The sequence below is a fragment of the Oncorhynchus clarkii genome, chromosome 23, assembly GCF_045791955.1.
Source record: "Oncorhynchus clarkii lewisi isolate Uvic-CL-2024 chromosome 23, UVic_Ocla_1.0, whole genome shotgun sequence".
NCBI classification, from domain to species: Eukaryota; Metazoa; Chordata; class Actinopteri; order Salmoniformes; family Salmonidae; genus Oncorhynchus; species Oncorhynchus clarkii.
The window spans coordinates 22,639,318-22,654,523 of NC_092169.1; the positions used below are offsets into that span (position 1 = coordinate 22,639,318).

The 15,206-nt window shown below is 43.3% G+C and overlaps 1 protein-coding gene across 1 annotated transcript in view; it reads left to right on the forward strand.

Moving 5' to 3' along the window:
* The window catches only part of LOC139381654 (voltage-gated delayed rectifier potassium channel KCNH1-like), a 92,787-nt gene extending 77,581 nt beyond the window's left edge, over positions 1–15,206 (forward strand). The window contains exons 15-16 of the mRNA XM_071125334.1: positions 14,242–14,652; positions 14,757–15,206. Of these exons, the coding sequence (XP_070981435.1) occupies positions 14,242–14,652; positions 14,757–15,206 (861 nt within the window). The remainder of the gene's footprint in view (positions 1–14,241; positions 14,653–14,756) is intronic.

Sequence of the window (15,206 nt, forward strand, 5' to 3'; positions counted from 1 at the left end):
AGGCAGGTTGCTTAGGATTCAAACCTTCTCAAACAGCCTAATTCATACTCTTCAGAGGGATAATGGACTTGAGTGTCCTGCTATTAAAATAATGTATATACTGTATATACAGTGCATTCAGAAACTATTCAGACCCCTTCCCTTTTTCCACATTTTGTTGTATTAGACTTATTCTAAAATTGATTAAATAACCTTTTTCCTCATAAAGCTACACACAATACCCAGTAAAGACAAAGCGAAAACAGTTTTTTTGAAATTTGTGCAAATTTATTACAAATAAAAACACATACCTTATTTACATAAGTATACAGATCCTTTGGTCTGAGACTTGATTTTGAGTTCAGGTGCATCCTGTTTCCATTGGTCATCCTTGAGATGTTTCTACAACTTGATTGGATTCCACCTGTGGTAAATTAAATTGATTGGACATGATTTGGAAAGGCACACACCTGTCTATATAATATAAGCTACCACAGTTGACCGTGCATGTCAGAGCAAAAACCAAGCCATGAGGTTGAAGGAATTGTCCGTAGACCTCCGAGACAGGATTGTGTTGAGGCACAGATCTTGGAAAGGGTACCCAAACAATTCTGCAAATTTGAAGCATTGAGGATGGATCAACAACATTGTAGTTCCTACACATTACTAACTTAAATGACAGAGTGAAAAAAGGAAGCCTGTACAGAATAAAAATATTCCAAAACATGCATCCTGTTTGCAATACGGTACTAAAGTAAAACAGCAAAAAATGTGGCAAATTAATTCATTTTATGTCTTGAATACAAATTATTATGTTTGGGGCAAATCCAGCACAACACATCACTGAGTAGCACTCTTCATATTTTCAAGCATGGTGGTGGCTGCATCCTGCTATGGGTATGCTTGTCATTGGCAATGACTAGGGAGTTTTTTGGGATAAAAATAAATGGAATAGAGATAGGTACAGGCAAAAAACCTGTTTGTCTGCTTTCCAACAAACTCTAGGAGACAAATTCACCTTTCAGCAGGACAATAACCTAAAACACAAGGCCAAATATACACTGGAGCTGCTTACAAAGACTTTGAATGTTCCTGAGTGACCTAGTTACAGTTTTGACTTAAATCGTCTTGAAAATTAATGGCAATACTTAAATGGTTGTCCAGCAATGATCAACAACCAACTTGACAGAGTTTGAAGAATTAAAAAAATGATCATTTTCAAATATTGTACAATCTAGGTGTGCAAAGCTCTTAGAGACTTACCCAGAAAGACTTAAAGACTAAAGTACCAATCAAAGTGTGGACACGCCTATTAATTCAAGGGTTTTCTACATTATAGAATAATAGTGAAGACATTAAAACTAAGAAATAACACATGGAATCATGTAGTAACCAAAAAAGTGTTAAACAAATCAAAATATATTTTATATTTGATATTCTTCAAAGTAGCCACCCTTTGCGTTGATGACTGCTTTGCAGACTCTTGGCATTCTCTCAACCAGCTTCATGAGGAATGCTTTTCCAACAGTCTTGAAGGAGTTCCCACATTTGCTGAGCACTTGTTGGCTGCTTTTCCTTCACTCTGTGGTCCAACTCATCCCAAACCATCTCAATTGGTTTGAGGTCGGGTGATTGTGGAGGCCAGGTCATTTGATGCAGTACTCCATCACTCTCCTTCTTGGTATAATAGCCCTTACACAGCCTGGAGGTGTGTTTTTGGTCATTGTCCTGTTGAAAAACAAATGATAGTCCCACTAAGCACAAACCAGATAGGATGGTGTGTTGTGGTATCCATGCTGGTTAAGTGTGCCTTGAATTCTAAGTAGATTACCGACAGTGTCACCAGCAAAGCACAACCACACTATCAGACCTCCGCCATGCTTAATGGTGGGAAGTACACATTCCGAGATCATCCGTTCACCACCTCTTCGTCTCACAAAGACATGGCGGACAGATTTCAGACCAAAGGACAGATTTCCACCAGTCTAATGTCCATTGCTGGTGGATCTTGGCCCAAGCAAGTCTCTTTTTCTTATTGGTGTCCTTTAGTAGTGGTTTCTTTGCAGCAATTCGACCATGAAGGCCTGATTCACGCAGTCTCCTCAGAACAGCTGATGTTGAGATGTGTCTGTTACTTGAACTCTGTGAAGCATTTATTTGGGCTGCAATTTCTGAGGCTGGTAACTCTAATGAACTTATCCTCTGCAGCAGAGGATGTGTCTTCCTTTCCTGTGGCGGTCCTCATGAGAGCCAGTTTCATCATTGTGCTTGATGGGTTTTGCGACTGCACTTGAAGAAACGTTTGAAAGTTCTTAATGTTCCACATTGACTGACCTTCTTGTCTTAAAGTAATGATGGACTGTTGTTTCTCTTTGCTTATTTGAGATGTTCTTGCCATAATATAATTGGTAAAAGACCATCTTCTGTATACCACCCCTACCTTGTCACAACACAACTGATTGGCTCAAACACATTAAGGAAAGAAATTCCACAAATTAACAAGGCACACCTGTTAATTGAAATGCATTCCATGTGACTACCTCATGAAGCTGGTTGAGAGAATGCCAAGAGTGTGCAAATCTGTAATCAATGCAAAGGGTGGCTACTTTTTTGATTACTACATGATTCCATATGTGTTATTTCATAATTTTGATGACTTCACTATTATCCTACAATGTAGAAAATAGTTTAAACAATAAAATAAAATAAAATAAAACCTTGACTGGCACTGTACATAACTTGAATGTTAGAGGGGCAGAAGTGGGGTTGAGAGTGAGGAATAGGGAAAATAGAGAAGGGAAATAGGGAGGACTCGAATGGAGAGAACGGTTATAGATGTTGACTGGGAGTTATAGTGACAGTTTCCCTCTCCTGCATATTCATAGCAAACCAAGTGACAGGGCTGCTGCTAATAATTTTTTCTCCAAATTAAGGAGTGGGCCTTTAAAGAGTGCCAAAGGTGTATAGAGGAACGGAGAATAGAACAGTAGAGGGGAAAAGGGCATTAGAGTTGCTGTAGATGGGAGAGAAGGGGAATGATTTGACTTGAGAGAAGATGTTGAGTCGGAGTCTCCCTCTCCCCGCAGCAGTGTGTTTAATGGCTGGTCACCGGGCAGATTTATAGACCTGAACTAAACTAGGGATTTATTAAGACAGACCTCCCTCTCGACTAGGAGCTAGGCCTGTCCAGACGTATCAGAAACGTCTCTTTCTACCAGACCATTTCCTGTCCATGGGCGTGGCACGGACGGATAAGCATTGACAGAATGATGCATGCTGAGTAATTGAAGGTAGAGAGGATATCACACCTACCTGTTTAATATACTCTCACCAGCTAGTTAATTAGGTACACCAATCTACTATAGTACCGTGTCGGACTCCCCTTTGCTTCCAGAACAGTCTGCATTCTTTGGGGCATGGATTCTACAAGTCAGAAACGTTTCACAGGGATGCTTGTACCATTGACACCAGGTAGGATGGGTCCAAGGACTTATGCTGCTTACGCCAAATCGTGACTCTGCCATCGGCATGACACAACAGGAACTCCTCAATTGTCCAGTGTTGTTGATCGTGTGCCCACTGGAGACACTTTTTCTTAGCTGATAGGAGTGGAACCCAGTGTGGTTGTCTGCTGCGACAAGTTGTGCGTTCTGAGCTGCCGTTCTGTACACCACTGTTGTACTGCACCATTATTTACATTTCAGTAATTTAACAGACGCTCTTATCCAAAGCGACTTACAGTAGTGAGAGCATACATTTCCATACTGGACCCCCTTGGGAATCGAACCCACAACCCTGGCATTGCAATTGCCTTGCACTACCAACTGAGCCACACGGGACTGTCTGTTTGTGACCTGTCTGTTAGCTTGCACAGTTCTTGCCATTCTCTTTCGACCTCTCTCATCAACGAGTTGTTTCCATCCACAGGACTGCCGCTGACTGGATGTTTTTTGTTTGTCGCTCCGTTCTCGGGAAACCCTAGACACTCTCGTGGGTTTCTGTAATACTGTCATGTTATGACCTTAGTTCCTTTGTTATGTTTTTGTTTTACTATGGTTAGGGCGTGAGGTGGGGTGGGTAGTCTATGTTCTTTTTTCTATGTTGTGTTTATGTGTTTAGCCTGGTATGGTTCTCACTCAGAGGCAGGTGTCGTTCATACTTAGCCTTTTCCCACCTGTGTTTTGTGGGTGATTATTTTCTGTCTAGTGTTTTCTGCACCTTTCAGGACTGTTTCGGTTTTCGTTTATTTCACATTGTTATTTTGTATTTTGTTGTTCAGTTAATAAACATCATGAACACTGCGCATTGGTCCGACATTTCATACTCCTTGTCGGAGGACGAAGAATTCCGTTACAGAATCACCCACCGACCAAGGATCAAGCAGTGTGGTATCGGGCAGCAGCGATCTCCGGACTCATGGACATGGGAAGAGATTTTGGACGGAAAAGGACCCTGGGCACAGGCTGGGGAATATCGCCGCCCCAAGGAAAAGCTGGAGGCAGCGAAAGCTGAGCGGCGGCGATATGAGGAGGCAGCACGGCACCACGAGAGGCAGCCCCAAAACATTTCGGGGGGAGGCACACAGGGAGTGTGGCAGAGTCAGGTTGGAGACCTGAGCCCACTCCTCGTGCTTACCGAAAGAAGCGCAGTACTGGTCAGGCACCGTGTTATGCGGTCAAGCGCACGGTGTCGCCAGTACGCGCTCACAGCCCGGTGGGCTATAGGCCAGCCCCCCGCAAGTGCCAAGCGAGAGTGGGCATCCAGCCAGGGCGTGTTGTGCCAGCCCAGCGTGTTTGGTCTAAAGTATGCCGTTTCGGCCCAGGGTATCCTGCGCCGGCGCTGCGTGCTGTGTCTCCAGGGCGCTGGGAGGGTGCAGTAGTATGTATATCAATGGGATATCACTTTAATAGAGTAGAATTTCTGACTTTTTAAGAGTACGAAAAAGTTATAATATTAATAGTCATAATCCTAGATTGCTCCACCAGAATTTGACAAGGGTCAGCAAAGGAATAATGTTTTTCCAGGGCTGTGCAATCTAATGGAAAGACCAATACCATTGAAAGACGATAGTTGTGACAATTATAATTCCATGAGCCACACCAGTGTTTCTTATGGAACCCAGGTTTATGGGCTGACCATGAAATCCAAGAAGGGTGATTCATTTCAATTAAAGTGGATGATGATGAATCTGTCATTATGTTATGTAACAGTGCATCCACAGTGTTTATGGATGTGTGTGTATGACCTGTATGAGCGATGATGCTGATGAGCATATATTGCATGCTCAGAGTTGTCCTCTGGCATAAGGATATTCATCACCAGCCTGTTGTGTGTTCTTTACTGGAGAGACAACCAGCAGCATCCAACTCCTCATAGAGATGTATCTTATTATGATTCATAACTGTTGTTATAAGTCCAAATGAATTGGAAGACGGTAACTCCGATATGCACACACATTTCAGTGGCTGATTTTATTTAGATTTCTTACAATGTATCCGGACATTATCTCTGTGATCATTACAACCTGGCCACAAACTGAAATGCCACCACTAGAACTGGTGATTCCTTACTCTACATGCCTCTCTGACATGTTTGTTGTGCATAGCATATTCTTATCTGAACGTTCCAAAATGTTGTGTCCCGCCGAACGCGCCTCAGCTTTGCCTGCTGGTGGGGGTCTGATAAAGTCAGTGTGAGAAACAAGAACATGCATAATAGGATACAATTATATAATGGGGGTCAGTCAGGTGAGATCACTTGAAAATGTCAGACTTTTAGACTACTCTTCTATTTATAATGATAGAGATCATGTTATTGATGGATTCCAAATCGCAGATCGGAAGGCTTTTAGGCTGACAAAATAAAACACACTTTAGCAATCAGAGAGAGAATATTTAGCGTTTTACATAATGTTACAAAGTACATTACAGTTATGTTCCGTGAGAGGATTTTGCATTTCCACATATTATAATTTAAGAGAGGGTTTTTGCTCATAGAGATCAATAATAAAACAAAATGTATAGTGCTTTTATCAGACCCAAAGTGACATGCAAGAATGTATTTAAAGGAGAGAAAGAGAAAGGAGAGAAAATAGAAATCTCTCTGAGATTCAGAAACTTGGAATATAAATATTATTTGATGCTTTTGATTAAGAATTAAAGTCCCTTAATGGGACAAAATCCTTACTGGACATTTCAAATGTTTCTCCTCCAACACTAGAGATAAGAAAAACAATCTACACATACAGTGGGGCAAAAAAGTATTTAGTCAGCCAAGATGAGAGAGGCCTGTAATTTTCATCATAGGTACACTTCAACTATGACAGACAAAATGAGAAAAAAAAATCCAGAAAATCACATTGTAGGATTTTATATGAATGTATTTGCAAATTATGGTGGAAAATAAGTATTTGGTCAATAACAAAAGTTTATCTCAATACTTTGTCATTGCCAACAAAGGGTATATAAGAGGTCAAACGTTTTCTGTAAGTCTTCACAAGGTTTTCACACACTGTTGCTGGTATTTTGGCCCATTCCTCCATGCAGATCTCCTCCAGAGCTGTGATGTTTTGGGGCTGTTGCTGGGCAACACAGACTTTCAACTCCCTCCAAAGAGTTTCTATGGGGTTGAGATCTGGAGACTAGCTAGGCCACTCCAGGACCTTGAAATGCTTCTTACGAAGCCACTCCTTCATTGCCCGGGCGGTGTGTTTGGGATCATTGTCATGCTGAAAGACCCAGCCACGTTTCATCTTCAATGCTCTTGCTGATGGAGGGAGGTTTTCACTCAAAATGTCACGATACATGGCCCCATTCATTCTTTCCTTTACACGGATCAGTCGTCCTGGTCCCTTTGCAGAAAAACAGCCCCAAATCATGATGTTTCCACCCCCATGCTTCACAGTAGGTATGGCGTTCTTTGGATGCAACTCAGCATTCTTTGTCCTCCAAACACAACGAGTTGAGTTTTTACCAAAAAGTTTGGTTTCATCTGACCATATGGCATTCTTCCAATCTTCTTCTGGATCATCCAAATGCTCTCTAGCAAACTTCAGACGGGCCTGGACATGTACTGGCTTAAGCAGGGGGACACGTCTGGCACTGCAGGATTTGAGTCCCTGGCGGCGTAGTGTGTTACTGATGGTAGGCTTTGTTACTTTGGTTCCAGCTCTCTGCAGGTCATTCACTAGGTCCCCCCGTGTGGTTCTGGGATTTCTGCTCTGTGATAATTTTGACCCCACGGGGTGAGATCTTGCGTGGAGCCCCAGATCGAGGGAGATTATAAGTGGTCTTGTATGTCTTCCATTTCCTAATAATTGCTCCCACAGTTGATTTCTTCAAACCAAGCTGCTTACCTATTGCAGATTCAGTCTTCCCAGCCTGGTGCAGGTCTACAATTTTGTTTCTGGTGTCCTTTGACAGCTCTTTGGTCTTGCCCATAGTGGAGTTTGGAGTGTGAGGTTGAGGTTGTGGACAGGTGTCTTTTATACTGATAACAAGTTCAAACAGGTGCCATTAATACAGGTAATGAGTAGAGGACAGAGGAGCCTCTTAAAGAAGAAGTTACAGGTCTGTGAGAGCCAGAAATCCTGCTTGTTTGTAGGTGACCAAATACTTATTTTCCACCATAATTTGCAAATAAATTCATTAAAAATCCTACAATGTGATTTTCTGGATTTATTTTCCTCATTTTGTCTGTCATAGTTGAAGTGTACCTATGATGAAAATTACAGACCTCATCTTTTTAAGTGGGAGAACTTACACAATTGGTGGCTGACTAAATACTTTTTTGCCCCACTGTAGAAAGAGATATGCTAGGCCTTATATTTTCCATTTAGGTTCGCTCATGCTTGAGTGAGTAGAAGATTTGTTTGTTTCCAGAACCACTCAGTTTAATTTTTTTACCGGGTCAGGATGACTAAGATGGAATTTCAAATAATAGAAATCTATGATTTCTCAATGACATTCAAGTTGGCCAAGGAACAGGAAAGCAATAATGTTTTGCACAAAAAAAATACAACATTCTGAGAAATGTATTAAATTCTAGAGAGCTGGGAAGGAGCTGCAGGAGGTAAACAACCAGGCTGGCAGAATGAGGAGATATGAGTTTAATAAGACAATCCAGTGTGTGCGCGCGCGTGTGTGCATGTGAGGCTGTGGAGGAGAGCATCAATAAAAGCTTCAATGCAAGAAGCAATTACAATCAGCAGCAGTGTTCGGGAAAAAGCGAACCGAAGCAAAATGCCCAATTCTGAGGAGACCGAGGAGGACGACAATTTGTGACCATCAATCTTGGTCTACCGTCACAGTTACAGGGAAAATGAATGAACCGAAGTAATGAAAATGATATCCTTCCACGATTAGGTTGGTGGATAAAATGTATGGTTGCAATATTGTCACCTAGCTATCTTCCCCAGGGGAAAAACTGGTTGCAATTATCCCCTTGCAACCCGATTTCAACCTATAAATGGGTTGCCTTGATATACAACCAGATTCAAACTAATTCTGGTAACTGGTTGTAATGGTGTCAATTCAAATGAAAAATAAAGTCACACTCATCTCTCCTTGTTGTGGATGTCATTCTAACAGCTTTGCCCGCTGGGTTCCTTCTTTTATTTAACCCTAGTTTGGACTTCTGCTCTTGTGAAGGGCAGATTTCTGTTAAGCTCTGCCTTGGGAAAAATCAAAGGACCACATTTTAAATGACATAGACTACATGTCAGTTTAAAGACAGCTTTATGACGAAGGGTTGGTGTAACATGTCACAGCAGCAGAGTAGCTTAACCAGTAGGGAAGAGTATTAACTTCTGTGTGAGTGGATACATGAGGAATATCAGGCCTGTGAATGCGTCCCAAATGGCACACTATTCCCTATATAGTGCACTGCGTTTGACCAGGGCACATAGATCTATAGAGAATATGGTGCCATTTGGGACACGAACTGTGGAAGATATAGATGAGGATCATAGGATCAGTTTGAGCAAGGTGTGGCGCAGAATCAAACATGTTGACATGAGTACCCTGATATCGGGGAATTTGTGCCATTCTGAAATAGTTGTTAGAGTAGTTGTTTGTGATGCAACATGATTTGTAGATCAGTAAATCTGCACAGTCTAACTGCAGGGTAGTCGATTGCAAAGGCTCACACTCTGCCACTGCCTTCTCTTGCCCTTACCTGTACATCTTCAGGCCAGCATGACCCGACTCATGCTAATGCTAGTGCTTATCCCATGCTGGTCCAGGCAGGAACACTCAGCATCTTCACTCTCGCCTCAGCATCTTTGAACCAGGGCTTGGAGCCCGGTGGTTAGTGGTTTATTCTGTGTGTGTGTGCGCGCTCCCACAGAGCTTCAGATGGTGTTTGTCAGGCAGTGATATATGGGCAGTGGGCGTGCTGGGTGGGAGGTGGTGCTGGTTGATAGGTACTGTGGTCTGGGTAGGGGATGGTGGGTGGTAGAGGGGTACTGTGGTGTTTCACCCTGCTCTCTCTATACTGCTGTCAGCATGGATGAGAGAGAGCCAAAGGCCATGCTAGACAACAAAGCCTAACAATAAACTGCACACAGGCAGAGAGAGAGAGAGAGAGTCCACTCCCTATGGCTCTGTTAGGCCAAACAAGGGAGGAGAGAAAGAAACTCCATTGTTGGGATCAAGCTCAGTTATCACACTTGGAGACGTTGTCATACAATATACTCGTCTCATTTGGTTTTAGTCCAACAGATTGATATGGTGTAAGTTAAACCTTCCAGCTAATGCAGTTGTATTTGTATCTCCCTTTGTAACAGCATTCAGGGCAAAGACAGGGAGACATTACTAGTGTCACACATCAAAGCATATAATATGGCTAATGAGCCTCTGAAGACATCATGAATACACTACAGCATCAAACTACTCTGTGGTATGTTATGGCTGAGTGGACCCATCTGTGGATGGCAAGTTTTAGAAGATGGAATACACTGTTGTCATTGCCATGGATACAAGGAAGTCGTGAGTTGTCCATGCCCATTAATCTATCAAAGAGAATCAAAATGATACTGCTTGATTTGCCTTTGGGGTTCTTCTACACATTCAAATGAGTTGGGTTTGGGTGCAGTATTACTCTGAGTTTGGCTGCATTTTATATTATGATATACATAAACTGTACTTAAATGACCATGGCGGTTGTTTTGTCTAAGTTTATCAGAGATCACTGAGCATACTGGATTTGGTCTGTGTTAGCATGAGTGGTTTATGAGGCAGGAGAAGGCTTTGTTAGCATAGCGTTCCCATGAGAAAGTAAGGCTTGAGCCAGAGGCGAGTTATGAACTTTCAGACAGCGTCATAGGAGTTCCTTCTTAGCCTGGCATATACTGACTGAGCAAGCGTCTTTTCAAAAACACACAAGCACACACACTAACACAAACAGACACCCTCTCAAACACCCACACACGCAAGCACACAGACACTTCTGCTACTATGGCTTTAGCACACCCTCACTTGCAGACCTGGTTCTGACAACCTCTGGGCATATAGCGGGAGGTGATGTGTGTGTTACTCTTGTCTGTGTACAGTGCAATCTAAAGATAAAAGTGCAACACTAACTCCTTAATACCTCAGGCCACAATGTTTCATTGTCCACAACACTGTTGTCTTGACTTTTCTGCACACAACAAGGCATGTCTTGACTTTTCTGTACACAGCAAGGCACCAGTTCCTCCCTTGAGGTGATATGAAATATTAAAGCAAACCAACAAAGCAGAAAGCAACAACAAAGAGTTAGATGCAATATGTTTTCTTGCATACTGTACGTCCAGTATTGTTGTCTATATTTGTATCTAATTAATAATTAGTAAGAACGAGGCCTGGGCAATAATTTCCATGTATCTTGCTTAACGTTTAAGGACTTCAGGGCCCAGCGGGGCATCAGCTAGCAGAGTCAATTAGAGCTGCCAAAGCATGGTACACGCTGAGGCAGGTATTGTTGATGAGAGTCAGACTGGAATATGTACAGGCCGCAATTGCCAGGGCAAGCTTCACTAGGCTTGTGCTGCTTTCGCTCTCCCTTGGTTGGTACACTTGATGACATCGTTTTGACCAGATGGATGAATGTGGATGGAATTACCGGGGGGGAAGGCTTGCTAGCTAGCTACTCCATGCACTGCTAACTTGAAGGAGTAGTCAGGCGAGACACATGGCAATGATAGCTGGTAGCCAGGTATGTAGAAACAGAACGCTTTATTTACCAGGGGAGTGGGATGCTAGCTAAACAGGGATGCTAGCTAATTAGCTGGCTATCACCACCTAGGTGACGATAACTAGCTAGCCAAGCGCTTGTTAATGTCAAGTGCTGGCTCGTGTGTAAACCAAGCGACTCGAGGTAAAAAGCACAGCTAAGTGTATCTTTTACATGGAAATGTAAAGGATGGTGCTTCAATGGTGGGGTAACAGACTTGAAGAAACAGCATGAGTTTGCCAAGCAAACCGAATGGGGCTTAGCCCAGAGGTTGCTTGCGAAAAACCATGTGTGTCACTGTTAAACAACTAGCTAAGATACTCAACTGTTCAGCTAGTTAACTTTGAATGGTAGGGACCGACGGAGAGGTAGTGACTACGATTAGAATTTGCTAAAACTAGTGGAAACCTGCTCTTAGCTTGATGCTAAAGCAGTGGAGATAGCAAGCCAACAGCACTAAGTGCGTGCAGGGTACGCTACAGGTACTGTAGCTAGCTGACGACAAACAGGGTTACTGAGGTAACTTCACTCTGTAAAATAAAGCCAAAGTTGGCAGAATGGGATAAATACAGGTGTGCCAAACTTGTAGCAGTCCTGCTTCAACAAGGTACTGAGTAAAGGATCTGAATACTTATGTAAATATGATTATTTTATATTAAAAAAAATGTTTACCCCTTTTTTCGTGGTATCCAATTGGTAGTTACAGTCTTGTCTCATCGCTACAACTCCCGTACGGACTCGAGAGAGGCGAAGGTCGAGCGTCCTCCGAAACAAAACCCAGCCAAGCCGCACTGCTTCTTGACACAATGCCTAGATAACCCCGAAAGCCAGACGCAACGTGTCGGAGGAAACACCGTACACCTGGCGACTGTGTCAGCGTGCACTGTGCCCGGCCCGCCACAGGAGTTGTTAGTGCGCGATGGGACAAGGACATCCCTGCCGGACAAACCCTCCCCTAACCCGGACAATTGTGCGCCGCCCCATGGGTCTCCCGGTCGCGACCGGCTGCGACTGAGTCTGGACTTGAACCCAGAATATCTAGTGGCACAGCTAGCCCTGCGATTTGTTTTTATTTATTACATTTTTTAATTGAACCTTTATTTAACTAGGCAAGTCAGTTAAGAACCAATTCTTATTTACAATGATGGGGAACAGTGGGTTAATTGCTTTGTTCAGGGGCAGATTTTTACCTTGTCAGATCGGGGATTCGATCCAGAAACCTTTCGGTGGCCCAACGCTCTAACCACTAGGCTACCTGCCACCCCAAAGCAATGCAGTGCCTTAGACCACTCGGGAGGCGTAAATGTGATATTTCATATATTTTATTATATATCTTATCTTATTTAAAAATGTCTAAAGACCTGTTTTTCGCTTTGTCATTATGGGGTTTTGCTTGTAGATTGAAGAGAAAATATATTTTTTAATACATTTTAAATTAAGGCTGTAACAAAATGTGGAAAAAGTCAAGGGGCCTAAGTACTTTCCGAATGCACTGTATATGCCATTTCATCTCTCTCTCTCACTCTCACTCTCACACATACACATACACAACAATCAGCCTACTCCTTCTTCACTCCATCCATAGTGTTTCCCTAATACAAAGCTATGTGTACTCTTACTCTTCTCAGGTACAGTTATAACCCTCATACTTGATACTCAATACATCCATCTGAGCCAAGCGTGCCATGCAGCTGGGCAGGGTATGACAGGGGTCAGAACATTAATAGAATATTGGTCAGGGTGACTAGGATTTGAGGTGGTGGGAGGACAATTTGTCTGCGTCCCATATGTGATAATATTTCCTATTTAGTGCACTATTTTGGACCATGGCCCATAGGACTCTGGTCAAAACTAGTGCACTATGTAGGGAATAGGGTGCTAAATGGAACTTATCCTTACATCACCAGTAATGTGACTATTATGTAATGAAGATTTGATTGAATTATCCTATCTGTAAATACACCAGTGGTCTTGATGAAACAGTTCCTCATCTCTCAAGAGACGATGTCACACCTCGGAAACAAATTCAATTAAGCCTTTACTGTGGTAATCTTATGCTGCTTGAAATGTGTTGTGCAATCATGGTTTAAATCAGGGGTGTGATACCAGCCCGCGAGGGGGGTCCAATCCGGCCCGTGGGTGGCTTGAGTCAAATATTATTTGTATTTATTTATGGGGGGAGGTTTCTTGACTGTGTCCAGCTTGTTAATAATTACTGAAATGAAAACTAGACAGTCAAGGAGCATAGAACATTCCAGAAACAATTTTCTTGCTAATTTTGAGGGTGAGGAAATAAGACATTTTCAGTGCTGCCCTCCAGACATAGAGTGAAGACCGAATGCGGCTCCCAGGGAAAAATTTGTTTGATACTCCTGGTTTATATAACACAATCTGTGGGACAACATTTTCTGTGTGAGGTACTCGATCAACATAAATACACCTAAATATTTTTCTCTCATCAAAATGTCACCCAGAATAAGCTAAAATGTCTGCTTTGTGTTTTGGTTAATGGTCTACTAAAGAATGAATGAGTTTCAGTAGAGAAAAATTCACTTGCGCTAGAAACTAGAGAAGCCATTTATATTTCATGATTTCCTTTGAGGGACTCAGCAAAAGGCATTATTTGCTGTGTTTTCTATAAAATGGGTTTAAATTAGTGATGAGGGGGGTGTGCAGCACAGAACTTTCATGCCTTAAGCGCCATTGCTGTATGCTTACCTACTTTAGGTACTTACCTGCGTGATAGTCGGACCTGTCAGAGAGGCTCATCGAACGGAGCTGAATTTGGTGCAGAACGTAGTTCACTATACACACATTTACATGTATTTTCACTTACCTAGACAGACTGTTTTAAAGTGCATATTCAGGTTATTTGGTTCATTTCAGCAACTTCTGGTTAGGTTAGACAGCCCAGCCAACTCACAGCAAAGGCTACATAATACAGGATTGAGTTCATGGTATCACAGTTCTGTTCTCAGGCAAGCTATCGTAGAGTACGTACAAACAAAAACAAGTTTCATTTAACTAATCAAGAGTCTCGTCTTTCTACAGATTGTGTTCAGAAAAATCAGCGATGTGAAACGGGAGGAAGAGGAGCGACTGAGACGAAAGAATGAAGCACCCCTTAATCTCCCGCCGGACCACCCGGTGCGTCGGCTCTTCCAGCGGTTCCGTCAGCAGAAGGAGGCCCGTATACATCAGGAGCAGGCCAACCCATCCGATGACATGGAGAGAGGTCAAACCGTGAATGTCGAGCCCACTCCCATCCATGAAATCATCGCCACCACCAGCATTGTCACTGTTACCGAAAGCCCAGCCACACCCATTTTGGCCTCCACAATCTCCAGCCCGTCAGACAAAGCCAAGCTCCAGGCCCCGTCTCTCCGAGTGTTCGAGCCGGCAAAAGTCAAAGGCTGGGGACGCTTCAAGGACTCCATGACCAAGGAGTCCAACTGGAACAAGGTATGAAACCTAAAATATTTGGGCCAGGATTCACAGTTTGTCGAGAACGCGCCTCGGTTGAAGCCAGCCATCTTCATTAATACATTCTGTTCTTAATTTCCAAGGTGTCCAAAGCAGAGTCCATGGAGACGCTACCCGAGCGGACTAAGGCAGGGGCAGCCCACGAGTCCCAGACCTCGCTGAAGAAAACCGACTCGTGTGACAGCGGCATCACCAAGAGCGATCTGCGTCTAGACAACGTGGGGGACAGCTCCCGCACCACAGGCACCACACCACAGGACCGCAGCCCTATGGCACCCCCTGAGGTGGCCAAGCAGCACGCCTTCTACCCCATCCCAGAGCAGACTCTCCAGGCTTCTGTTCTGGAGCTCAAGCTGGAGCTCAAAGAGGACTTGAAGGCCTTAAACACCCGCATGGCTGGCCTGGAGGCCCAGCTAGCAGAGGCTCTGAAGCTCCTCAAGGTCCAAAGGAGAGCTCCCAGCTCCCCCAAACCTCTTTTTGAGATCTCTAGACCCACCACACCAGACTCGGACAAGGAGGACATATTTTCATAG